Source organism: Zootoca vivipara, chromosome 9 (genome assembly GCF_965207765.1).
Source record: "Zootoca vivipara chromosome 9, rZooViv2.hap1.1, whole genome shotgun sequence".
NCBI lineage: Eukaryota > Metazoa > Chordata > Lepidosauria > Squamata > Lacertidae > Zootoca > Zootoca vivipara.
This window is the reverse complement of record NC_142592.1, coordinates 53,701,239-53,728,842: the sequence shown is the minus strand read 5'-3', so window position 1 is coordinate 53,728,842 and position 27,604 is coordinate 53,701,239. Positions and strand designations below refer to the sequence as shown.

Here is a 27,604-nt window from a genome sequence, read left to right as displayed (position 1 = left end):
GAGTCAGATCCACTGACATGCAGAGCCAACTAATTCTAGTTTTGTCCTCAACTTCTTCCCTGGTGAGTTTTACTAAGGCAATGCTGAAACTAAGTAGGAGGAGCCCGACAGTCAATGTCCCCCACCCCACCCCCTGGCCTGGCTGTAAGGCGGGCAGGTGGGGACTGTCTGAGTGCAAACTGAGGTTAGTGAAGGAATTGCCTCATTCGTGCAGTGCTTGAGAACTTTTGCATGCAGAGTGTATGCTCCACTAGCAAATAATGGCCACTGGTTAATCGCATCCTGCAATTCACAAAACTATTTCCAGGCGCCACAAAATTAATCCAGATTAGCTACTTCCTTGACTCTTTCCGGCCAGCACAGCAATGCGAAAAAATATTCCAGCAGCCTCTGTTATTGGGTAGTTAGAAAACAGCATTCCTTCTCTTCCAGCCTGGCCTTTTAAGTTTCACTAAGAACACTCTCCTAAATTTACTATCTACATGGGAAGTCAAGAAATAAGAGCACAGAGGCATTCTTTCTGGCTGCCTCTCAACTGTGGAATTTGCTCCCTCTTACCAGACTTGCCAAACCCTGAGATTGTGCTTCTCATAGCTCATACCAAAATATAAACTTAGTTGGTCTTTAAGGTGCTACTGAAGGAATTCTTTTATTTTGCTTCGACTCAGACCAACACGGCTACCTACCTGTAACTAGATTTTTAGTCAAGTTACCTTTGGGTGGCCAAAGAAAGAGTAAGATGATGATAATTAAACTCTAATTAATTACAATACCATAATGTTACCCCTCTTGAGCACTTGGCATAGGGAAGGCTATAAATCAAATGAAACTAATGAGCCCCCTGTAAATCTCATCAGATTTTAAAAAAAGAAAGTGAAGCTGTTTCGCCTCGTGTATATACAGATTTTCATGACAGTATATAATTACTTATAATGCAATTTGCTCAAAAGTAACTTCCCTTTGGTTCAATGAGGTGCTTGGCCCAGAGTTGCAAGAATTCAGCATAGAAAAGAAAAGAACCCTAAAACTAAAAGGAGAACTTGAAATATGAACTTTCCAGTTACGGGCTTCTGCCATTCTCCATGTTAAAGCAAAGCCTGAGTTTATTCCCAAAGTTTGCATGATTTTATAAAAAGAACCTAGGCAGCAACTGTTACTGTGGCATAATATGGATGCTTGAATGCATTTAATCTAATGCTTTAAAACTAATTATAAATACTGCTTGCACAACCAGATCTCTCTCAAGAACATAAAACAACCACCCTTCCAAAACACAGCTCTGAGGAAAGTGACAGCTTGAACATAAACACCGGGGACTTGCTTGCTTCCCTAACTGCAATCTAGGCTGTTTATTATTTTACCCCAATCTATAGTTTATGCAGCTCTGGAGAATGTTCCCTAATCATTTGAGTTAATTTGTCTACTAATTTTCAGTATGCATTGCATTTCTTCCAATTAACATTTGCTCTTTGAATAACTGAGATGAACAGTGCAGATTAAGTCAGATGGCCAAAGAGCGTTTGCATTTTAAAAAAATTATTTTGAAGACTTCTTGTAAAAGAGAAAAAAAAATTATTGCTAATATGTGGAGAAACTGCTTGTTTTTATTTCTGGTGCCAAGGCATCTGCACTTCTAGCCCTACATTCAAACAACTAAAAGCATGAAAGTTGAAGCAAAGTTAACCCTTTACAGCCTGTCAAGAAAGCAGAGGGTCCTATTTTAGAGTCCATTTATCACATGGCACAGTTGAGAAACTGAATCACACTCACATTACTGCCTAGTCCTATGCAATTTCCCCCAAAACTAATTCTCACTGTATTTAATGAGGCTCTCAATAGTTTAATCTGTTTAGAATTGCAGCCTTGAAGTCAATGGGACCTGCACAGGATTTTGCATAGGGTTGTAAAGTATAATAAAGGTAAAGGACCCATAGATGGTTAAGTCCACTCAAAGGCGACTATGGGGTGAGGCTCTCAGGTCGCTTTTCAGGCCAAGGAAGCTGGTGTTTGTCCATAGAGAGCATTCCGGGTCATGTGACCAGCATGACTTATACCGTTACTGGTGCACAAAGGACTGTGATGAGTGCCAGAGTGCACTGAAACGCTATTTACCTTCCCACCACAGCAGGAAGTATTTATCTACTCGCTCTGGTATGCTTTCTGCTAGGTTGGCAGAAGCTGGGACAGAGCAACAGGAGCTCACCCCATTGCACAGACTCAAACTGCTGACCTTCCAATCGGCAAGCCCAAGAGGCTCAGTGGTTTAAACCACAGCGCTACTAGGATTGTACTCTTAGTCAAGAACCCCAGAGTCATTCGTGACTGGACTTTTACTATATGTATGCATCTGTCTGTCCCTCTCTGTCCTGTTTCTTTCCCCTCTTGTTGCCAGCTTCTCTCCTCTGCATTGTTGTGGCATTGCTGATACAACCAATCTTAAAACAAACAAACCCACACATACATACACAACCCTCTCTTGGGTTGCAACCTACCAACAGAACATGGGCCTGTAGCAGGTCCTAGGCCTGAGGGAAGTTGGGTGGGAATTCAGTCTGTGCCACCAACAACTATCACCTGTGGCTGAAGTAGGGGCTACAGAGAAACCAACCGGACCAGCAATGAAGCCTCTTAACAGGAAGACTAGAGAACAGATTGTATTGTTTTGCTTGAACAAAAGCTTCTGGGTCAGGCTGTCTCATTGGTTTGGGACAGGACCCCACGACTACAATAGTTGATGACCACCTTCTGCATGCTCTCCCACACACAGAACAACCTGGCAGAAGTATGATGCCCACCAGTTCTATATTAGGAGTGGAGATACACACACACACACACACACACACACACACACACACACACAAACAAGCTGTTATCTGATAAAAAATGATTCAGCTGAAAAAGAGACAAGTCTGCCAAGCTATATAGAAACTGGGAAGGTTTTGCCGCATGGATGGGCTCCCTGATAGGAGCGCCTCAGAGTAAACTAACCAAATACGGCAGAGATAGGGAGCCCATAAATAACAGCACCTGGTTATAATTGCAGCCACATATGTTTTACAACATTATTATGAAGTGCCTTGTCAAGCGCATTTGATTTAGAGCTGTGAAAAAGATGGAAAGAGCCCCAAGCTAAAATAGCTTCAGCTGTAAATACCGAAGTGAAAAATTGTTACGTCTAATGAAGGGCATTAATAACATTTCCTCTCGGCATTTAGGAAGAGTTAAAATTCTGTTCGTTATCTGAGGAAGCCCACAAGGTTTTTAAAAGGAAAAGTTAATGGGCTACAAAACCTACCCCATGCTGTTCTTTTCCATTCCGCCCTCTGACATGACCCATGAGAACATTTGTATTTTCTTTTCCAGAGTCTCACAGTTCAATCTATAGTAGCCAGAGAGACAATGAGCTGTTTGTCTCTTCCGGTACCTGCCATGTTACAGCTTCTGCTCCTGCTTTTTCTTCCCCTTGCACCGAAGTCTTAGGGATAAACCATGGATGTTGAGGCATTAGGCTTGCCAAGCCAGAGACCCAAGAGCCTTAAAGGCTTATATGTGGTGATGCAGTTTCCCCTAATCAAGGGATCAGACAGAGTGATATTCGGGAATTAAGTACAACACATGAAAAGCTTCCACAGAAAGCAAACTGAAAATGTGGTGCTTGCTTCCACTAGTCCTTCACTGGCTTCCCTAGCCTTTCAGAGAGACTGCCCAAATTTAAATGAGAGTTCATTGGAACTTGGGGTCTCCTTTGTACTGCTGCTCTCTTGAGGAAGTACCCTGAGGGCATCTGACATAATCAGAGCATTTATCCAAGCTTTTAATGTGGTGGTGGTTATTCTGAGAGAACTCTTACTCCTAGTAATGGTTCATGAGCAACTGGCAGTACCTAGCTAAACAACATGGCAAGGAATGTAGCCAAGAAATGAAACCCCATTTTTTTTCTCACTTTCTTCCACAGACATAGCATCAACCCAAGCATCTGTGGCTCCTGCTACCATACCTTGTAAGAAGATAAGGTGAGAATGAAGCTGGATTGTCCTGTTCTGAAAACGCTGGCATAGAACCTCCCATTATCCAGAAGCGAAAATACAAAAGTAGGATCACCTTCAGAAAAGAGGAGATATTTCTGTTATTACTACAAAGAGGCATACAATTAATTAGGACCAGGAAACCAGAACCTATCTTAATATACTTGAGACTCACAAATATTTTTGGGTTAACTGAGATAAACTGTTCTTACTCAGCATAGGGGCGGACTTTGTGAATATGATGCCTTGAGCAAGGACAAAATTCGGTGCCCCCCTTTTTCTTCAAATTTTCACAGTAATTCCTTTTGATGCAGTTGCTTTTTATGGATCTTCTCAGTAGCTACCCATATAAATATAGTCATTGGTGGTGGTGGTTTTGCACCCCTCAGCTTGGTGTCCTGTGCAGGAGAACTGTCCCCAACTTAAATCTGCTACTGCCCAGCATACCAATTCTTATGTTTGTTCCTATGGACTAACAGAGTACGATACTTCTGTATTAGGCCTGCTCTCGAGACTGAGGAGCTACAATGGGATTCATCTGAAGAAATGAAAGTTAAGTAAGAATATAGTTTATAGTAATACTTACATAGGTAAGTACCAAGGCAGCCCTTTTTAAAAAAGGACTTGTGATGTAGAAGAACTTCTGTTTGTTGCTTATGGTCAGGTAACTGTAAGAAAGAAAAGAAAACATTTATGAAGGTGATGATCAGTAGACACCAATCTTTTAGAACTGGAATGGGGTGGGGTGGGGTGGGGATGGTGTCCACCAATGCATTTAAGGCATTCACAGTTTAAAACAAGGCTTCCAAATTAATAAACACAATATGCAAAGGGAGAAGGGACATGGATGGAAGGGTGGGAGCAGATTCGAATATTATGGCCACTGCACCAGACATTTCCAGGAATAGGTTAGAGTGAAATGTCAGATGTTCTCTACCAGACTGGGGGGCAGGGAGGTGACTTTGCTGCCCCATCTCTCCAGCTGATACACAGCACATTCCACATATTTAGGCACAATCACCACATTTAGGAAAGAGCTTGTTTTTTGGTGTGTAAATAAATCACATGGGGTTCCCGGGATACTAAGTTCTGAGAACTGTACTCATGAAAGGAGTGAGTGCAAACTCCTTCCATGCTTGGAGGGAAGCTTAGAATCCAAGACGTAGTTTCTCCATTGCCTCCATTCCACTGATCCATCAATAAAAACACATTCCTTTATGTTGCAAAAAGTAAAGGTCTTTGGTCCCTGTTGTACAGTTTCTCAGGCAAAAGGGAACAAGGGGTCTCTATCGCACTAAGCATCTACTACACTCACACATCTAGTCTGGTTCAAGGAAAACTTTGGCTTAAAGGTTTCAGCCAAAAAAACAAATAAAAAAGAGTACAGATTACAGTATTTCCCAGTTTAAAAGAAAAATGTCAAAAGCAGTCTTTTGATCTATGTCTTTACAGCAAACAGCAAGTAACCTTAACAACCCTTAAAATGTAAGGAAAAGCTCTCCACACCAACAAAGTAAGAGAGATAAAGCCCACATGAGATGGGTTTAAAATTTAAAGAGGAAAAGAAAACATGGGGAGATCTGGGTGTGCTCCAGAAAACACACTGTCTAATCAAAGCAGTCTGATGAATGCCTTGTCAAGAGAAATAATAATAAAATGAGCCACATTCCACAGAGAAAAGCTAAATTGTGTCAGACATTTTATGTCTATTTATTAATAAATGTCAGCATTTGATCTTGGTATCCGAGTTAAATGCCAAGCTAGACTAAAAAGGGACTAATCTTACAAGGTCTTAAGTTTCCCAAACCTCCAATGATTTCAAACAGGCAACTCCCAATTACTTTAAAAGGCAACTCCCAATTACTTTCCATATTTCACCTTGGCCTTGATGTGAAGTCGCTGGAGGGAACAAGCAGTTGATTTAATTAACCTGAGAGCAGGCCCTTAACACCTCATGTTTGCCTGCTTATCTAAGAAAGCAGTAGAAGAGGTTTCTATAAACCCTCTTTGACTTTAACGGAATTTGGCAATAAAAAGAATACTTACAATACCAACAAACCATTGGAAATGTCTCAATTTCAGTCAGCAGCAGAACGTTGGCCCTATGTAGCCAGCCCCAATGAAGCATGCAAGTAACTCAAAACCACACTGTCAAACTACTCATGACCCCAATAGCTACATATAAAAATCACACATCCTAACTGGAGTTTCTTAATTCACAATCACATTCAGAATACCATTATGTCTTCTTCTTGGGTGATCACTCGTAGCCGAGTAAGCATGGTCCGTAGGTGTCCGTTAGGTGACTGTGGAGGCCAATTCTGGATCCGCACGTCCTTCCACATTGGGGACATAGGTCTCTGGGCGGGAATTGAACATGGTAGAGGTTTGCCAAATGCGTCTTCCTCTTGCGTCCTGAGTTTGAGTGTCTTCAAAGTCCATGGCACCTTTGGTAAAGACTGTTCTCCAATTGGAGCGATTGCAGGCCAATGTTTCCCAGTTGTCAGTGTTTATACTACATTTTTAAAAGATTTGCCTTGAGAGAGTCTTTAAACCTATTTTGTTGACCACCAGCCTTACGCTTTCCATTTGTTAAGTTCAGAATAGAATAGCTGCTTTGGAAGATGATAATCAGGCATCCCATCAACATGACTAGTCCCAACGAAGTTGGTGTTCAAGAATCATTGCTTTGACACTGGTGATCTTTGCTTCTTCCAGTACACTAACATTAGTTCGCCTATCTTCCCAAGTGATATGTAAAAAATTTCGGGACACCGTTGATGGAATCTTTTGAGGAATTGGAGATGGTGTTTATAAGTGGTCCATGTTTTGCAAGCATACAGTAAGGTTGGTAGTACAATAGCTTTGTAAACAAGCATTTTGGTTTCCCTGCGAATGTCCCGGTCCTCAAACACTCTGCATTTCTATCGGAGTCAGAGGGCATCACAGAGCTCAGGCGATGCTGGATTTCGGCATCAATGTCAGCCCTTGTGGAAAAGGTAGGAAAAGTGATAGACATTTTCCAACATTTCTGCTGGGATCTCTCCTCTCTCCCAGAATTTTTCGATGAGCTTGTGAATTTGTTGTGTAAGTTCAATTCCACCCACTTTGAATCTCATCAGGTCCAGTGGCTTTGTTGTTTTTCATTTGGTTAATAGCTGTACACAACTCTCCCAAATTTGGAGATACTGCAAGCTCATCTCTAATTTGATTTTGCAGAATTTGTGAGAGGACCTCAGCACCTACGGGGGAGTTGTGGTTAAGGAGATGTTGGTAATGTTCTTTTCAGCACAATGCAACAGCTTCTTTGTCTTTTAGAAGTGTGGTACCGTCTGTTGAGTATAGAGAGCATATACCATGATTTATTGGCCCACAGATGGTCTTTGTGGCTTTAAAGAAACTCTGTGCATCATGGGTGTTGGCTAAGTGCTGGATCTCTTGAGCTTTTTTTATCCACCAGGTGTTCTTTGAACCTCAGCCTTAGTGTTGGCATAGGATTTCTATCTGTTTCTATCTGTTTGCCAGATCTGTGTAAGGTGGCCATGTGTCCTAATGTACAGAGGAAGGCCTCTAATATAAAGGGATATCCTCTATTTGACAAGTGGCCCTCAAGGTCATGCTGCTGCTCTCCACCCACCCCACAATCTTTGAAGCATAATGTTGCACAATGTTGAAGCATAATTTCTGAATGAGATATCTTTCTGTATGCATGAAGGCTCTCTACCAAAGTTAAAACCCTAATTGCAAACAGACTGTACTCACAAAGCTCACTTTCTTGGAAGGTATCCCCCAACATAGCAATAGTGGGAGAAGCTGCACAACAAGAGTCGTTTATTAAGGATGCAGTTCGTTAAGTGTGCTGTGAACTGGAGCTTTGCAAGGGGTAAACTATAGTTCCTAGGATCCTATGAGAGAAGGCATGACTGTTTATGTGCTATAAATGTGCTTTAAATGTTTGGTGTGGATGTGGCACTGTGGTCTAAACCACTGAGCCTCTTGGGCTTGCTGATCAGAAGGTTGGCGGTTCGAATCCATGCAACGGGGTGAGCTCCTGTTGCTCTGTCCCAGCTCTTGCCAACCTAGCAATTTGAAAGCACACACGTATAAGTACCGCTGCGGCGGGAAGGTAAACAGCGTTTCCTTGCATTCTGGCACTTGTTACAGTGTCCCATTGCACCAAAAGCGGTTTAGTCATGCTGGCCACATGACCTGGAAAGCTGACTGTGGACAAACGCTGGCACCCTCAGCCTGAAACCGAGATGAGCGTCACAACCCTATAGTCGCTTTTGACTGCGCTTAACCGCCCAGGGGTCCTTTAACTTTTTACCTTTTATCTTTGCTCTCAGGCCTTAGAACAGAGAAAAAATAAACAAGGCATACAACACTGGCAGGCATTATGGAGCAGGCTCGCCATAAACACTAAGAACATGGCACCAGTCATCAGAGCAGTATTTTCTGTCTGCTGTACTTCATGCTTCAGTCTGTAGTAGAAGCTGACAGGCTGGAGGGCTCATAGCACCTCTGATTCCAGAACGTCTCAGTGCAAATGCCAAGATCAGTGCTGCAAAAATATTCAGCTGCTCACCATAACTACATGCTAAACATGTCCAAAATGCATCTTCCATGGAGTATCATTTAAACAAAACAAAACAAAGAACTAGATGGTGAAGAAAGCCAGCTCTACTCAAATGGCAGAGGTGGGGGAGGGGACCTATTTGTTGTACAGAGGTTTTTGTTTCTGTTTTAAAAACAAAACCTTGCTTCCAAGCCAGCTTCTCCATAAGTCACTGTGTAATTACTTGGCTGCTTCCTTTTCTAAAATGCCTTTTAGGAATAAGACATAATCAGAACAATAAACAACACAGAACTGCTTAAAAAAGCAAATTCATACACACACACCCATATAGTTCAACGGGAGGCCAAGACAGAGATCTGGCAGCTGTGATTTCCTGAAAAGGAGAATTCATCACAAAAAGCCAATGGCATCATCACTGCACTGAGACCTTTTTTTATAACCGAAGACAGCAGGACAGGTGGCCCAATAAAACTCACAACCATGTGGGTTTACAGCAGTGTTAAAAGATCCTGGTACAAGATGGGAGTTGTGTGGATCAAAACAAACCCCTTCTAAGGCCAGACAGATTGTCTTTGTTAAGGTGAAGAACTCAGATGCCCAATTCATTTAAGCAAAGAGCTACTTGAGGCCTGCTCCACACAGCCAGTCATTTGTCTGAAGAAGATGACAGCCTGGGGCCCACCATCTTCACAGAGCACTTCCATCTATAGAAACTCCTGCCAGTTAGGAAGAGAGCGCTGCTCAACATACCACCGCTTAGGGAGATTGTGTCATCAGCCAGAAGGAGCTGAGTCTTTTTTCCCCACAGTAGAAAAGAGGCTCTGGAATGGAACTCAGCTTCCTGAGACAGTGAAACTCTTTTCATACACCTTGTTAAATCAGATATTATTTTGCGAATCACAAAAACTCGCGTAACATTGTCATTTTGAATGAACATTTGAGATAGAGGCAGCTGTTGCAGGGAATATTACCATTGCTGATGGTGATCTGAAACAAACAGGACTTTAAAATACAGTACCAGGTGAAGGGAAACAATGTTCCTTAGACAGAATGACACCTTTCAGGACAGTTGCACCCATTTACTTAGAGGCACCCTGACATGGCCAAATATTCTGAAAAACCTTGTCATCTGTGTGCATTCGACAAGTCGATTGAAGTCCTTGCAATCCAAAAGGAACCCCTACAATCAACACACCAATATAAAAGGCCGAGCAAAGAGAGAGTGTAAGAATTTTGGAGCCATAGGCTTGTATTCACCTAACTTTTATTATTTGGCCACCTCATGAGAAGAGAAGACTCCCTGGAAAAGACCCTGATGTTGGGAAAGATTGAGGGCACTAGGAGAAGGGGACGACAGAGGACGAGATTTCTGGACAGTGTTCTCGAAGCTACGAGCATGAGTTTGACCAAACTGCGGGAGGCAGTGGAAGACAGGAGTGCCTGGCGTGCTATGGTCCATGGGGTCACGAAGAGTCGGACACGACTAAACGACTAAACAACAACAACAACAACTTTTATTAAGAGTAGACCCACTGAAATTAATAGACCTAAATTGGGTAAAGATCTCTGCAGCACTCAAAGGAGCAATAGGAAGCTTCAGTCAGTCCACCACTTCATACATCCCTACTAGACCAGCCTCCTAGACAGAGCAACTATTTTTGGTAACTATATGCCTGCAGAGCATCTATAAACATGTTGTATGACTGAGAGCTCTTTAACAAATGAAATTAATATATCATTTTATTTTTGAAAACTGGTATCATTGCCTTGGTACCTGTGGCATCCTCCTCCAATCCTGGGCCACATTTATTCTTTGCTGAGGCTCAAGATGCTACAAAGCCCAATTGTTTAAGCCAGATTTTAATGTTAAAATTGGGCTATTGTGATATTTGAGGCTAACCAGTACTTGATTTTATGGCTGTTGCCTGAACAAGGTACTTTAACCTCAAGCTGCAGGAGAGGCAGGGCTGTTTAAATGTGTAGCAGCTCATACTGGTCATATCAGCTGCTCAAACGCTCTGGGTTCTGTCCCACCGCTGCCAAAACTATCCGACAATGACCTTTTACAGGAACTGTAACTTGCTAAAGGCTTCCTCCTCCTCCAGCTCCCCACAAACTGTGCTTTAAAGTCAGAAGATTCTCCACTGCTAACAGTTCGCATACACAAAAAGCAAGACAGCAAAAGGGCTACTTCGTGAAAGGTCAGAAAATACACTGCAGTAAGAACAAATGGAATGAGATTATTCCCCCCCTTTCATTCTATGACATGCTTCACAATGTATTTTCTCTTCGAAGTGACCTACTGTTGTCCACCTAGATAAAACAGAGATGAAAAGTGTAACAGAAACATACCCACAATGTGCCAATACTTGTATAGAAACGAGGAAGGGGAGAATCCCCTCATGCCAAGCATCCAACCAGCTGCCTGCTAGCTGACCAAACAAGGTTACAAGCTCTCAGCCGTCCATTGACAGCTTCTCCCACTAGTTCAAAATCAGCTGCAGTCGTTGGTATCTATGGCTGCCTATACATTGCTGACTTAAACACAAGTAGGTTGTTCTTTTTCCTGGACTGATGCTGGTTTGGTGGGGTTATGAAACACAGTATTTCATAAGAAAGCAACAGGATAGATACAGATTGTGGCAAATGTTACATGTACACCATTTCCCAAACCAGTGGTGGGAGTACATGGGATGTAGAATAAATGGGAGCATGCACACAGCCTCAGAATTCATGGATCCCCATCATATCCATTTCATCCCAAGATCCAGACTCCTAAGCTCCAGAAAAGTGGCAATGCTTTACAGTGGTACCTCGGTTTAAGTACACAATTGGTTCCGGAAGTCTGTACTTAACCTGAAGCGTACTTAACCTGAAGCGAACTTTCCCATTGAAAGTAATGGAAAGTGGATTAATCCATTCCAGACGGTCCACGGAGTACTTAAACTGGAGCGTACTTAACCTGAAGCGAACTTTCCCATTGAAAGTAATGGAAAGTGGATTAATCCATTCCAGACGGGTCCGCGGAGTACTCAACCTGAAGCGTACTTAACCTGAAGTATGAGTGTAATTGGTTATGGAAGTCTTACTTAACTTGAAGCAAACTTTCCCATTGAAAGTAATGGAAAGTGGATTAATCTGTTCCAGATGGGTCCGCAGAGTACCTAAACTGAAAGTACTCAAATCGAAGCGTACTTAAACCAATGTATGACTATATTTGTAAGCTGCTCTTGAGCTTAGGGAAATTTTTGATGTCACATAGGGCATCAACTGATCTGCAGTGACTTCAACCCTGCTTTTTGCAGGGATCAGCAACACAACTGAGTTCCCCATAAGGAACTTGGTCACACAGCTGATGCAGCCACATTTCTACCTGCTGCACCCTTGAAGCTCCCCACTAATAATATACCATATGTCTCCTTCAAAAAAGTTTTCTCTCTCTTCATATTCTGCATCTTTTTATTCTGCATCTTTAGTTTTCTAATGTATAAAATTACAGATGCATTCAAGCTTCTTCTAAATGACAGTTTAAGGTATTTGGGTAGAAAAACACCTGGGTTATGCTCAAGTGGCCATAATTTTCTAAAATTATGAATGCCATGTATTGTTACTTCTGGTTACTATAAACAATGTGTACAGGTTGTTCCAGTCCAGGGCCAACGATGTGGTTTGCATAGCAGGCTCTCTGGAACGTGCAACTGAGCAGCTGCACTGAGGCTGGGATTTATGGCATGTTTTTCCCTTGGACAGTTTCCACTTAGGCATCACAGCTCCCAACTGACCCATAACTTGAACCTTGCCACCTCTGCTATGGAGGTAGAAAGTTCCTGGAACACCAAGGATGAGAAGACTAATGGAGATCTTCCTGTAAGAAACCACTCTTGCAGAGATCTTCACATCTCTCCTGATGACTTCAGACATCAACTCCTATCCAAAAATTCCTTCAGCTTCTGGTATGCTGCCCTCAAGGCCTGCTTGTGAACTTCCCATAGGGATCTGGTTGGCCACTGTGAAAACAGATTGCTGTGAACTAGATGACCCTTCAGCCTGACCCATTAGGTCCTGGCTTATGTTCTTTGCCACTACACAACACCCAAAGCAGTGAGGAGAATTCTTGTTATTGCAGTGCACACGGAGGGTGCTTCTATATGGAAGTGAACTCAGTGCTGCTCATGCATACAAGGTTTTTTGGCAGGTATTTGAGAAAGGCAGTCCTTTAGTACTTGGGGTAAATTCAATTGTCTACAAGTTTTTGCAAGCTCCGAACTCTTAGATTCACATTAAAGTAAACACCATGCTTGTTCCTTCTAATTATGGCTACCTGGATATAATTCACATGCTTGGCTACTAAAATGTTAAACTGTTAGTACAGAAGAACTGTGAATCCTTATAACTTTTTTAAATGCACAATACAGAAAGAAAATATTTCCCATGAGAGAAACATATATATATATATATATATATATATATATATATATATATATATAGTAGAAGAGATCAACACCACCAGCTCAAGAAGGGCTTACAAATAAAGCTTTGTCACTTCTCTGGAGCAATAGGTGTCTGGCTCTCGAAAAGGAAGGGAGGTGATTGAAATCAATGAAGTCATGGTTGGCAATTACTGCACCTGGCTTTGTACAAGTAGGAGAAGCTGTGATTGCACGGCTGAGGGCTTATAACCCTGCTTGGCCTTGTTTGATCAGCTGGCAGACAGTCGATGGAATGCTTGGCACGAGTGGAAATATTTTCCCCCTGCTCTCCTGTTCTGTACAGACGCATTTCTGTGCAAGTTTTGGCATATTATACATATGTTTCTCTTATGCTTTTTTTTCTCTGTTTCATCCATGGGCACCCTGAGGGCACTTGCAAAAGATATGAATTTGTCATAAAATAAAAAATGGGGAGGGAACCTCACTCCATTTGCTCCTACTAAAACATGTTTCCTGACCTTTCACTGAGAAGCCCTTCGGCTGGCTTGTCCTTGGAGGGAGCGTTTTTACTGCTTAGCCTCCTCCAATTGTGAAAATTCCTCCTGTCTCCAGCAGCAGGATCAATTTAAACACTTTCCACTATGTTGTGTCTTCAGCAGATGATAGGCTAGAAGGGAGTATTCCACTGAAGCTGTGGTATGAGATAGTAGTTTTTCCATTTCTGGTCTGTTTTCTTAAAACAGTGTTTTAGTGGTTATCTGCTTGTCTCTGGATTCATATATTTACTCCTTTGATACTGTTGTTGTAGCAGTAACATTGAGTCTGTATGTTGTTAGGCCTTTCCTAGAAAAACTGTTTTGTGAATTCTGAGTAGCACATGAACGAAGAATTCCATCGAGCTTGGAAACTTGCATGCTCTTGCTGTCAGAGGGTGGTCAAAACAATTTTCACTTGCACCACACCTGATAAAAGTGCTTGGATAAAAAAAAAAATCTTACAGACCTATGTTTGCCAGTTTTAATCCTAAAACAGCTAATAAATGCTTACACGTAGCTACTGGTCAGAAGAAGAGCTTTAAAATATGATACCGCCTTCCCACACAAGGTTTTGGATCAATTCATTTATGCTATTCTGAATTCACAGAACAGCTTTTCTAGAAAAAGACTGAAAAGGATGGCTAAGGAGCAAATAGGAAGGAGCCCACAAAGTTGTCAAGAACTAGCTCTCTGGTCTCCTAAGCATCCTTATACCTCCCACAGACACTCAACACCAATGAAAATAGCCTTCACTTGCAAGACAGGAATTATGTGGGCTGAGCTATCCAATATTATTAGATATTTACTGACAAGATAAGCAGCGCTGAAGATGTCTGGGCTAGTGGCATCCTTATGGAATGTTTCTAAAATGAAACTAAATCGCACGTATTCTTGACTGGCACCATCTGTGCATCACCACTAGCAACTAATCCTATGCACGATCTCTCTAAGCCTCGAATGGGCATCAAGGGCATGCACAGAAGGTGGGACACACCCAGACAAAGATCCACTGCAGTACATAGGGCAAGGTTCCTGACAATGGCAGAGGGTACATGCAACTTGCCTCTCTGCTCTTGCTGTCACAATTACAACTTGAAGCAAGACCTGAAACCTGAGGTTTGCTCAGCAGGTGTTCAGCCTGTCTGCCATCCAGTGAACTACAGAGTAGAAAGCCAGGCCACCAAAAGAATCCCCTTAAAAGCCAATAGGTCAGAATAGGCGATTCCAGACCAAACTTACGTACTCATGAGACTGAACATTAAAGGCCAGTAACGGTGCAAGTGAGTGGGGTGGAACTGTTCTCATGACACCAGCATTTTTACTGCTTACCTGGATGGTGGGAACACTTCAAGGCTCTGTGGAAGCATGGCATTGGCTGCTGTGGTCTTGCCAGTGCAACCAAGCAGCTTTGAGCTTCACCCCCCCACCCTCTCAGGGAAAGCAGCAACGTCACCCGTGTCAGTAGGAATACTCCACAGCAGCACACTCTTTGCTAATATTAAGGGCATCCTGCTGCTAACAGTCCTTGCCACAGATCTGCCTTGCTTTTCCTCTGCTTGGTCTCCCTTCGTCTAGGTTAAAGCTCTTGCCCTGCCTCACTTTGCCCTACCGACAGCTTCCCCCTGACATAGCAGGAGAGTTATTCCGTATGTAGATATCGCTCTACAATTCAAGTCTGGAACAACAAGAGCTGTGTACCAACTCAATTACCATGAAAGTTTAATTCGACTTAGGTCTCTTGAACACATCATGAGAGAGGAAACGGATACAGGAAGCAACACACCAAATATCTATCGGTTCTTTATTAATCAAGGTACACCTATCATGCGAAAACGGAACAAAAAATATTACAAACATGCAAGTTCTTCAGCAATCTAACTGCCCCCCTCTTAACAGACCACTTGGGAATCACAAGGCTGCCACTCTGGGATCCAAGATGGAAGGAAGGCAGGATATAAACAAGCAAATTTTTTTAACTCAAGTGGGGTGGGGGCATGACATGTAGTGTATCTGGCATCTTTCCACCTTGCCTTAAAAAAGGGTGTGTGAAAGTTTTGCTTGAGGGAGAGTTTTATGTTGAATATGAAGTTAATGGTTTGTATGATTTCCCCCTCCTATGAAATAATGTACAGAATTTATGTGTATGTTTGTCAGTGTAAGTCACTTGGGGACTTTTAAAGTAACAAGTGAGACTTAGGTTTAATCAAATGAATGAATAAAATAGGTACAGAGCCAACAGAAGCCGGATCAGGCAGCACTACTTAGTAGTTAGAGGGCAATAACTACCTCTAGATTGAATTGTCATCAGCTAGGAACTTGGCTCTTTGCCCTCCAAAAGGGCTGGTGCAAAGCATGAGCTATTTCCTTAAGTATTGTTCAAATGGAGACCCTGCCTATTTTCCACAGGCAATTTCCTTTATCAAGCCAATATCCACTCTATATCAGTTAAATGGAGGCCAGTTCCAAAGCCATCAGGAAAACAGGCCCTTCCTGTGCAGAAAAGGGCCTAATCTGACATTCTGATCTGTCAAGCTCTCTTGCTCAAGTCACATGAAATAAAGGAGGCTGTATTCATTCCACAGCAATGAACACACCCTAAATAGAACTGGTAACAAGTTTCCCTCCTTTTTTCTTATTTGGAAAAGCTCTGCTATTTTTATAAACAGTTTTCAGACTGATTCCCTCCCTTAAAAAAAAAACACCAGATGTAATTCCATTCACAATCTTGGAAGAGATAAAAACGATTCATTTGGGGGCAGGAGATTTTATTTCCCCCCCCCATGTTTTCTATTTTTGCAATAAAATATAAAGTCCAAAGAAAGCATCTCAAACTCCAACATACCAGCACTGCCAAGATGACTAAGTTTATTGTTGTTTTGACATCTGACATGACAAGCCAGATAGTTCCTTCTCAACTGCACCTTTTCCATTTATTCATTCTCCTCTGCATCCTTTATGCTCTTAGGATTCGTGTCTTAAATGTGGATTGATTTTATCACCATATTCTAACACTGGCGACACCTAATTTATACATTCCACAGAATTAGTAAGAATTGAGTCATAGGTGGCTAACCAAATGTTGGACTACAACTTCAATCATCCGTGGTCATTGGCCATGCTGGTTGGATATTAAGAGTGGATATTGGCTTGATAAAGAAAATTGCTTGTGAAAAACAGCCCTTTTGAAGTTGTTCTCCAACAACATCTGGAGAGCCACAGGTTAGCTGCCCATTTATTAGGGGTTCAAGAGCTGAGGTGGCAGAATACACTGTGTGACTTCAAGCTGTGTCATGGAACCTGTGGCGCCAGCTAGGATGGGACTAGATGACAAGATCTGTCCGAGGAGAAGTGGGATCCAGAGGTTGGAGATAGGGGAGTGCTCAAGCAGGGAAGGGTTTCACCCCATTGTTGCTGGACATCACAGAGGGGGAGCCACTGGAGCAACTCTCCACTTCATCCCCTGAGAATGAAGTTCTCATGGTTGCTGAGGAGGTGGCCAGTGAACTGGCAGGGCCAGCCAAATCAGAAGCAGGCAGTGAGTTAGAAGGTTGGACTCAGGTACCGTCACCAAGGACACACCACCATATGCACTGGTGCAAACTGACCTGCCCTGTAGGGGCACACACTTGAAACCAATGTTTTCTCACTTGGGATAAGAATCACATGAATGACTGGTCTGTGTCTAGTGTTCGGACAACAACGGCTTTGCTAATTATTAGTCAAAATTCTTATAACTCTGTCTGTAGACCTTAACCGTGACCCTGGGTTTGGACAATGTAGATGCAAGCTCCTCCCTGGGAGCCAGCGGGTTCATACAGTCACAAAAACCATAGTTTGCCTAACTGTGATAGGCAAATCACAGAATGCACGGCATTCTTACACTGTGCAAAATAAAAAAATTCCTTCAGTAGCACCTTAAAGACCAACTAAGTTTATATTTTGGTATGAGCTTTCGTGTGCATGCACACTTCTTCAGATACACTGTGCAGTTCAGGATTCCCTGCTCCTCCTAACTACCATGGTGCTGTTCAATTGTCTTTCAGGACTATTTGAAATACATGCTAGGTTTGGACACATGGGATTTGTTCTCACAAAAGAAGTGATAGCCTCCAAGATGGGTGGCTTTAAAAGAGGATTAAGCATATTTGTGGAGAACAAGGCTATCAAAGGTTATATTCTACCTTCCACTGCCAGAGACAGTCTGCTTCTGAATGCCAGTTGCTGGGAATCACAAGTGGGGAGAGTGTTGTTGCACTTATGTCCTGCTTGCAGGCTTCTCATTGGGGTACACGACTGGTGACTGTGAGAGCAGGAATCTGGACTAGATGAGCCTCTGGCCTGATCCAGCAGACTTTTATTTGGTTCAGGTAATCTGGAAATGGAGGGGTCTCAAACTCTTGTTACTGGCAGACTGTTATCTGGTTGTTGTTTAGTCGTTTAGTCGTTTAGTCGTGTCCAACTCTTCGTGACCCCATGGACCATAGCACGCCAGGCACTCCTGTCTTGCACTGCCTCCCACAGTTTGGTCAAACTCATGTTCGTAGCTTCGAGAACACTGTCCAACCATCTCGTCCTCTGTCGTCCCCTTCTCCTAGTGCCCTCAATCTTTCCCAACATCAGGGTCTTTTCCAAGGATTCTTCTCTTCTCATGAGGTGGCCAAAGTATTGGAGCCTCAGCTTCAGGACCTGTCCTTCCAGTGAGCACTCAGGGCTGATTTCCTTCAGAATGGATAGGTTTGATCTTCTTGCAGTCCATGGGACTCTCAAGAGTCTCCTCCAGCACCATAATTCAAAAGCATCAATTCTTCGGCGATCAGCCTTCTTTATGGTCCAGCTCTCACTTCCGTACATCACTACTGGGAAAACCATAGCTTTAACTATACGGACCTTTGTAGGCAAGGTAATGTCTCTGCTTTTTAAGATGCTGTCTAGGTTTGTCATTGCTTTTCTCCCAAGAAGCAGGCCTCTTGTAATTTCGTGACTGCTGTCACCATCTGCAGTGATCAAGGAGCCCTGGTTAGGTTTACACAGTTGCCATTTCTGTAGAGGTAGCAGATCAGTTCTATTTATTGGTCTGGTGGTTTCCAAAACTCTCCTAGGTGCTTTCTCCCCCTGCAATGTTTCTGCCTTCATTTGCAGGGAAACTGGAAGCATTAAAACGCAAGTGGAGACTGTAGGCACACAAGTGGTACAAAACTTGAATCAAATGTATACAAGCACAGTGAAATGCCCATTTTCAGACTATCAATGAACAAAGTCTTTTTTTTCCCTTGTCCATCCCCTTGTTGTCCAGACAGAGTGGTCCACCTGAGCGACTCCAGGTGGTAAATGTGTTTCTAAACTCTAGCACAACCTGCCTGGATATTGAGCCATCTGTTGCCTACTTACAAGACACTTCTCAGATAAAAATCAATGTTATCCATTGCAATATAAACACTGCAACTGAGAACAGTGTATATACCAGAGACATCATTAGCATCCCTCTGTTTCTACGGTATATTTGATGTGGATAAGCTGTTTTGAGAGGTCTGCAGAATCCCTTGAACCAGTATAAATTACTGAGTTCTACAGAACTCCTCCTTATCTCCCTCTTAATATTGCTGTCAAAAGAGAATTGGAGTGGCATTGGGCCAAGCTCTGACCAGCCTGTCCAGTACATGTCCCATCAAGAGCACCGCTGTACTGGAACACATCAGACAACAGGAAAGTTCCAATGGAAGGCACAGAAAAAGGACACACCCAAAACATGGTAGGCAAACTTGGAAACCGGAAAGACATACCGTAGCGCTTATCCACCCTTATCATTTGCCCTGCTCTTTCGAGACACATATTCACACTTTAAAGCTCTATGTCCAAGTGCAAACACCCACCCTTTAAAGTTGAAACACAACAAAAGAACATTTCATCTTAGAAAAGCATTTGAAGTTCTAGGGTTGCATATTTTGAACAGCAAAAACATGACCTGGAAGCTGTAAGCCGGCTCCCTCAGCCAATAACGCGAGATGAGCACCACAACCCCAGAGTCGGTCACGACTGGAGCTAATGGTCAGGGGTCCCTTTATCTTTACTTTTAACTATGGATCACTATGATGACTCTACCCATGAAAAAGAGGGCATGTCCTGGAAAAAGAGGACATATGGCAACCCTCTGAGCCTACCACTACTGACCAAAGCCGTGCCTAATGTGTACGGCTTGAGCGAATGGTTAAGAGTCTTCATTATAAGCATTCCTTGTCTTTAAAAAAAAAGTTGGCCACTGTAATAAGAGGATGATTCCACACCCAACAGATGCATATCCTTTTATTTAGAAGAGAACTTAGAAAAAACCGCATAAGCACTGAAAACTTTGCCACAGTTTATCAGAATGGATAAATGAAAAGACAGCAATACCATAGTTCCTGTTCTTAATGACAGCCAATAATAAACTTCACAAAAGGTGTTGGCACAGAGCATACCGCCAACAGTTTCCAGCATTTATTGGAAGGAATGCAAAATGTACATTGTGTATTGCCATTCAACAACAATATCCTTTGCAGAAAATGTGTTGATTCTGGCTGTGACTGAAAGAGATACTGCACAGGCTTAGGCAAGCAATTCTTTAATTGATGCGCGCGCGCACACACACACACACACACACACACACACACAGGCATTTAGATATAACAAATGCAATAGCTTTCCTATAATAGGAATGAAAGTGGGAGAGCAAAGGAAAAAACTAAACAGCACAATTCAGACATTGTGCCAAGCCATGGTTTCTGGTAATCCTAGTTATGAACTGACACCAAAGTCCGAACTTTCAAATGTACAGAAGACAAACCTTGTTTTGAAGCTACTTGTTTGCTTTCATTTTGTATCTGCTCGGCATAGAGCTCCATAACGCTGCTACCTTCTCAGTGTTGCAGCAGCCGTATGAAGCCATAACTGTAGTTTGTGAATTCAGATATAGCCGCACAAACTGTGGTTTGCAAACCAACTCTGAACCATGCTTTGATATCCAAGTTCAGTTCCTTGCAAACCATGATTTGTAAAGTGACTTAAGTTCAGTCATGCAAACAAACCATGCTTTGGTGGGATGTCTGAATTCAGTCATTAAACTGTAGAGATTTTTTTTCAGAGGTCTTTTATAGTTCCCAGGACAAAGTGAAAGAGTACATACAACACATCCCTGCAATGGTGCATTTCAGGTGAGCAATAGTGGAGGAGGAGCTGTCTTTTAACCATTGTGGTGTAATTAGAGTGTTTGACTACGGTAGCTCTGGGGAGAGACAAGGTCAAATCCCTATTGAGCCATGAGGCTCATTGGGTGACCACAAACTAGCCACTGTCAGCCTAACCTACCACATAAGGTTACTGTCAGGCTAAAAGGGGGAGGGGATAACACCATACATGCAGCCCTGAGCTCCTTGAATGGACAGAAATACAATAAATAAAACAACTTTCAGAGAACTCGAGGGAACTCGAGGATTCTCCAGTAAATCATTTTTGAAAGCCTCGGTACTGAACAAATACCATCCTTATGCCAAATACATTTTTCATTTTTGCAGCCTGATCCTAAGATGAACACCACTAAGCTTGAGGCAATTCATCATCAAGTTTTCTTGGGATCATAGCATTAAGAAACAAACACCTTGAGCCAAAAGCAAAAAAATCCTGAGCTTGCCTGTATGGGCCTTGTATTCCCTCCCCGATATTATCTATAAATCAGTGACCACATCAAAGAAATTCCAAAGCATGCCACTAGTACGGTTCTAAAACACAGTTGCTACTAATTGCTGTATCTCATTATCAGGGTGTTCCATCTGTGTGCCTTTGATTTATCCTATGGTAATTATTTCTGCCCGCAGCATTATTGCCCATTAAAATCAAGGGAAACCTAAAAAGGAAGGAGATCACAGAGCTCTTCATGTGCTCTGAGCAATATGGTCTTTCTACATGTGAGGAGCAAGGGATATTGCGAAGCCCCTCCCCTCCTGAGTTCCAGCCCAGCCCCGAGCGAGGCTGAAAAGAGGGAAAGCTCCAGCTCAAGTGGGGAAACAGGAAGTGGTGTCCAAGGCTCTGGCAGGGTAGAAGAGCCATCGTCCCAGGTGGGACAGGAAGGGGGAAGGAAGGGGGGCAGACCAGTCCCCCCAACTCCGGAACTGCGCAGAAAGCGTCGGGGGAAGAGGATGGGTCTCCCCAAGTTGTTATGCTGGCGCAAGACGCGCCAAAAGCCACTTGGAGGTTCTGATTCAAGCTGAACAGATGTGTCTTTGTAAATAGTACTGCCATCAGCACTGTAAATACTCAGCACCAATAAAAGATAAAATGCAGAGCTGTGTAGAGTCGTTACTCTGAAGTAGCCTACTCCAGCCACCGTGACACTACATATCAATAATCTTGAAATAAGTTGAAAAATTTACTCTGCCTTAAAAAATTTTTTAAAAAGACTTTTGCATCAGGCTGGAAAACAAATTGTGGCAAAATTCAAATTTCAGCAGCAAAAAGTTGCCTAGGACAATGGAGTGCACCTCCGAGGGTGAAGTCAAACCACTGAAATGACCTATCCGAGGTGCATGCCTGGACAGTGTGTATGGAGATCCTGGACTACCCAGACAACAAGACCCACCTCTCGGCTTTGCTGATGTGTTCAAAAGCAGAGCAATACATTTCACACCAGCTTGGCTGTAGGAGTTGTCAGAAGGAGGAGCACAAGGTGCCATCCAACTATCTTAGCAATTCCACTCCAGACTTTTGTAGGGCTTACTCCTTAGCCTTTTCTTCTACCGAAGATATCCCATAAGGCAGTAGAGGTTTAGGATCTGTTTTCCTGCTCCTAGATGGGCGTTGAGACCCATCGGCTCCCCTCACCTGGTTTAGCTGGCCTGTCAAAGCTGTTTCCTGGGGTGTGGCTGCTGTCACATGTTGACAGCTTCTAGGAGCCACAAGCGAGAGCCGAGTGCATGGTGGGAACCAAAGGTGGGCAAACATGTAGATAATTATATACTGCTTACTTTTTGGGAGGGGGAATCTTCACTGTTTTACAAGTATCATAAAATGTTACAGATATTATATGCTGCCAGTACAACAGATATGCCAGCAAACCATCAGATTATATATTGTTGACCATGACTGGCAGCTGTTCTTGGGCTTGCAGACAAGGAGTCTTTCCTAGCTCTACTTGAAGATGCCAGGGATTGAACCTGGGACCTTCTGCATGCAAAGCAGATGCTCTGTCACTTAGCTTCTCCATATCCGTCCTTAACCAACCCTCCTTGTTCTGGAGCGAGAACTGGACCAAGAGCTGACAAAGAGGAAGCTGTGCAAAGGAGTTCAGTAGGGAGCTGAATCTCTTTCCTCCTGATTGGAACCCTGAACAGGGTTATCTCACCCGACATAGCTAACAGCTGTTGGAAGACCTATCCTCCTTCATGAATTGGTCCAGCCTTCCTTTAAAAAATCCATCTAAACCAGGCATCCCCAAACTTCGGCCCTCCAGATGTTTTGGACTACAATTCCCATCTTCCCCGACCACTGGTCCTGTTAGCTAGGGATCATGGGAGCTGTAGGCCAAAACATCTGAAGGGCCGCAGTTTGGGGATGCCTGATCTAAACTGAAAGCCATGCACCAGTGAATCCAGTAAGTTAATCATGCAGGGTGCTAAGCTAATGATATAATTGCCACTTAATTCTAGACACAAGCTAATAAGCAGAGATTAACTTTATGGTGACCAATTTAAAATATACATACATATATATGTCAAAAGGCTGGACCTTTCATCTAATCCAGCATACTAATGTAATATTATTTGCATTTTTGAAGCATTCAGAAAGTCTTGCCTTGTGAGCACGGCTATCCTTACAAATCCCCCTTCCTTCCTTCTTCTTTCCTTTATTCTGACTTGTCGTTACAAGTAAAGCCCACATGTTTTGAAGACGGTCACCATGAAGACTAAAAATCTCTCCATGTGCAAATCTATAAGCAGGTCTTGATTAGACTAGAATAGGGAAGACCCCTGTTCACATCTCTGCCCAGCCATAAAGCTCACCTTAGATTCTACCTCACAGGACTGTTTGGGGTAAAAAAAAGAAGTAGGGAGCTGTTTATACCACTTTGAGCTCTTTAGAGAGAGGGCGAGATGTAAAGGGTGAGCTGCTTTGACACATAATGAACTCCAGAAACAGTTCTACGCCTACGATCAAAAGCTTTTGCTCTCATCCTGGTGGAAGGAAAGAATCATTATTTAGCAGGCAGCTGAGCATCATTACGGCGCAGTGGCAGCTTTAGACAATTGAGGAATCTGCTTATTTACAGATGAGCAGGTTTAGAAGAATCGCCTCAGCGCTGAGATGATTTTTATTTTTTGTCTTATTCACACCTTGAAATTAACTGAACTACCCAAAGGAACCAAGATGCCTTAGCAGCACAGATATATCCTTCCATTATGAAGAATGTCGTTGAAGCCTCTTGTTAAGATTCTGACATTTCCAATCTCCCAGCATGTAACATTCCAGAGCCATTAAAATGACAAATGGATTTCCAAGAAGGGGTGGGTGGAGATACCAGACTGCCTTCAGACTACTTTAGCAACAAAAATATTTCAGGGATAGTCTGTCAAATTTTTGTTGTTCAATGGGACATGAGGCAGTCACGTGCCAAGTCACTCCGAGGCTGCATTCACATGGCAATTTGTTCTATTCCCGTTAATTTTCACATTATACTAGAGCTTTCCTATGACATAAAAGCCACTTCTGGAAAACTAATGGAATATAATACATGTTTAGCACTCATTTTCATTTTATTTGATTCCAGAAGAAATAGGTTTGCAGCCACCATAACCCGTAAAATCTTGGGAATAAAGTGAAGACATTTGGGGCACGTTTCCAGCATACATTTCTTTTCTGCTGTTTTCATGGGGGAACCGAAGCATGTATGGTATGTGTGAAAAGAGAGGGGAAGCAGGGACATTGTCCAATGATGTTTGCTGCTATGTCACCCCACACCCACTGCTGTGAATAAAATTCAGTGCAGCATGCCTGTATATCAGTTGAAAAGCCACAATTCCATAATACAACAGATACTGCAATGTGAAAGGCACATTAGAAAACATAATGCACTAGCATTATGTTCAGGAAGACTATCACAATAGTCCCCAGGTCTGAACGCAACCAGGGTTGGAAGTTACTTTTTCTCAAAAAACAAAAGGAAGAAACAATACTTCCATAGCCACCAGGGACCTCAACTTCTGTCAAGTCCCTCTGAAAAACAAATTAATAGTGAAGCACTCAAGTGTCATTAGCAGTAAGCCAGTTTAAAAGTGGTTTACAATTTGGAAGGCAGATGTGCTCTAAGATATAAGAATAGCAATAACGCAAGTAAGCAATGCTCATCGTTATCCTTAGCAAGCAGGTTAAAAGAAAGGAGAGATGACTGGGGTCACATTGATCCACATTATAAAATCCCAGGGGTAGAACCAAAACAGTAGAATGGCTCAGCAGACCCATGAGCATAACAGTGACTTGCATTTTGAAGGGACATACCTGAAACTCAAAACAACTGTGCAATGACTAATGAAAAGACCCAAAGACACACACTTGTGAACCATGTTGGTGCATAACACTGATATACCGTGTCTCTTCTAAAATAAGACACGTCTTATATTTATTTTTCCTCTAAAAAAACACATCGCGGCTTATTTTCGGGGGATGTCTTATTTTTTTATTGAGCATGGTACAGCATTGTTAAGTATGGTACGGGGCTTTCTTGCGCCGCCCGCTGAGCCCGCTGCTGGGTCCCTGGGCTTCGTGCGGTGCGGCGCGATGCGGCGCGGCTGGGGCTGCTGCCGGCTCCTGCCGGCTACTGCGACTTCATGCGCCGCCCACTGAGCCCGCTGCCGGGTACCTGGGCTTCGTGCGGTGCGGTGCGGCGTGGCGCGGCTGGGGCTGCTGCCGGCTCCTGCCGGCTACTGCGACTACGTGCGCCGCCCGCTGAGCCCGCTGCCGGGTCCCTGGGCTTTGTGCGGTGCGGTGCGTCGCGGCGTGGCTGGGGCTGCTGCCGGCTCCTGCCGGCTCCTGCGACTTCGTGCGCCGCCCGCTGAGCCCGCTGCCGGGTCCCTGGGCTTTGTGCAGCGCGGCGCGGCTGGGGCTGCTGCCGGCTCCTGCCGGCTCCTGCGACTTCGCGCACCGCCCGCTGCCGGGTCCCTGGGCTTCGTAAGGCGCGGCGCGGCTGGGGCTGCTGCCAGCTCCTGCCGGCTCCTGCGACTTCGTGCGCCGCCCGCTGAGCCCGCTGCCGGGTCCCTGGGCTTTGTGCAGCGCGGCGCGGCGCGGCTGGGGCTGCTGCCGGCTCCTGCCGGCTCCTGCGACTTCGTGCGCCGCCCGCTGAGCCCGCTGCCGGGTCCCTGGGCTTTGTGCAGCGCGGCGCGGCGCGGCTGGGGCTGCTGCCGGCTCCTGCCGGCTCCTGCGACTTCGCGCACTGCCCGCTGCCGGGTCCCTGGGCTTCGTAAGGCGCGGCGCGGCTGGGGCTGCTGCCAGCTCCTGCCGGCTACTGCGACTTCGCGCGCCGCCCGCTGCCGGGTCCCTGGGCTTCGTGCGGTGCGGTGCGGTCCTGGGGCCCGTTCAGTCGGAGCTCGGCGCGTCTCTGTGCTGGGGCTCCCGCTGGGCTGGGGCTCGGCGCGCGCTGCTGCGTTTGCCGGCTCCCGCTGGGTCGGGTAGGTACCGGTACCCCCCCCCAACATGTCTTATTTTGGGGGGATGTCTTATATTTTTTTGCCTTTAAAAGATCGTGCCATGGCTTATTTTAGAGGCACGTCTTATTTTAGGAGAAACACGGTACTTTGCTTGTTCCCAAATCTGAAAGCATGTCATGCTATTGTGCCAGCCTGTCTCAAAGTCACCACTGAAGAGATTAGCAACATCCTTCTGGTTTCTGTGATCATCCTGCAATAGCCCCAAAGGATGCAGCTTAATCTCCAGAGGCCGTTAACCATCATGCTGCAACATCTGGATTGCACAGCACAGAGCAAACCAACAGGCCAAGAATCATAAAGGAGACTTAACAAGCCAGTCTTTATATTGGGGTTGGACATCCGCTGTTTGAACTTTAAAGACCTAAATGTGTTAGAACAGGAGTGGTGGGGTTTGGTCCTTCAACTCCCACCAGCCCCAACAAGCATGGCCAATGGACCAGGGATGATGAGAGCTGTAGTTCACCAACATCTGGAAAGCCAAATCTTCCCAAACCTGTAAGGCTTACAACCTGCTTCCTTAAGGTTCACCTCCTCGCAAACATGCCTAATCAGACCTTGAGATCATCTTTAGACGCCCTTCTCCCTGAGTGAATTCTGGGAAGTGGCTACTGGGGAGAAGGCCTTTTCAGTTTATGACACTCATTCTGTAGAATGGCCTACCTAGAGAGACCTGGGGGTCATTTCTGAAATCCCAGAAAGCCACTGGCAGTCTGTGTAGATAATACTGAGTCAGATGAGCCAATGGTCCATCAATGGACCAACGACGCTGTAGGACATACCTGCAAAGGGGGGGGAACAGTCTGGAAGTGCCCATTGTCTAGTGTTATGGTTTCCTTCCTTTATTTGTGGTTGTAGGCAGAACATGGCTAGCTCCCTTAGCCTTTCCACCCAAGCTCATTACACAGAAAAATCCCCATCCTGTTGTTGGGTTAAACTTCTGAGTCCCAAACCCCTATCACCTGCCACATCTGCAAAACGTCTTGAAGGTTTTGACCAGCACTACATACAGCCGGTTCCAACACAGCATTTTTTCCTCCAAGTCAGTGCTTTCAGAATTGGCTCCCAGTGAGGCATCAAGCTAAAAGAAAGCATTACCTCATAACTGATCAACGGGGATCCTTCAGAGACTATCTATAAACTAACCCACATGAGGTCTTAAGAAGAACTGTGTTGTGGAAGTTTTAACACAATGGTGAGAAGTGCAGGCAGATCAAACCAAATAAGGAGAGGTTCATGTGGGACATATGCACAAAATCACAGCCCCTGCCTTCATATGATCAAAGAATTATCCAGATCTTTTTCTCTGAATCCT

The 27,604-nt window shown here is 44.0% G+C and overlaps 1 protein-coding gene across 2 annotated transcripts in view; it reads right to left on the bottom strand.

Moving 5' to 3' along the window:
* TMTC1 (transmembrane O-mannosyltransferase targeting cadherins 1) overlaps window positions 1-27,604 on the bottom strand; it is a 145,887-nt gene that overhangs the window by 82,466 nt on the left and 35,817 nt on the right. For both annotated transcript variants that reach the window (XM_060279968.2, XM_035126789.3), the window contains exons 6-7: window positions 4,612-4,693; window positions 3,998-4,101 (exon numbers count right to left, since the gene is read on the bottom strand). In XM_060279968.2, the coding sequence (XP_060135951.1) occupies window positions 3,998-4,101; window positions 4,612-4,693 (186 nt within the window). The remainder of the gene's footprint in view (window positions 1-3,997; window positions 4,102-4,611; window positions 4,694-27,604) is intronic.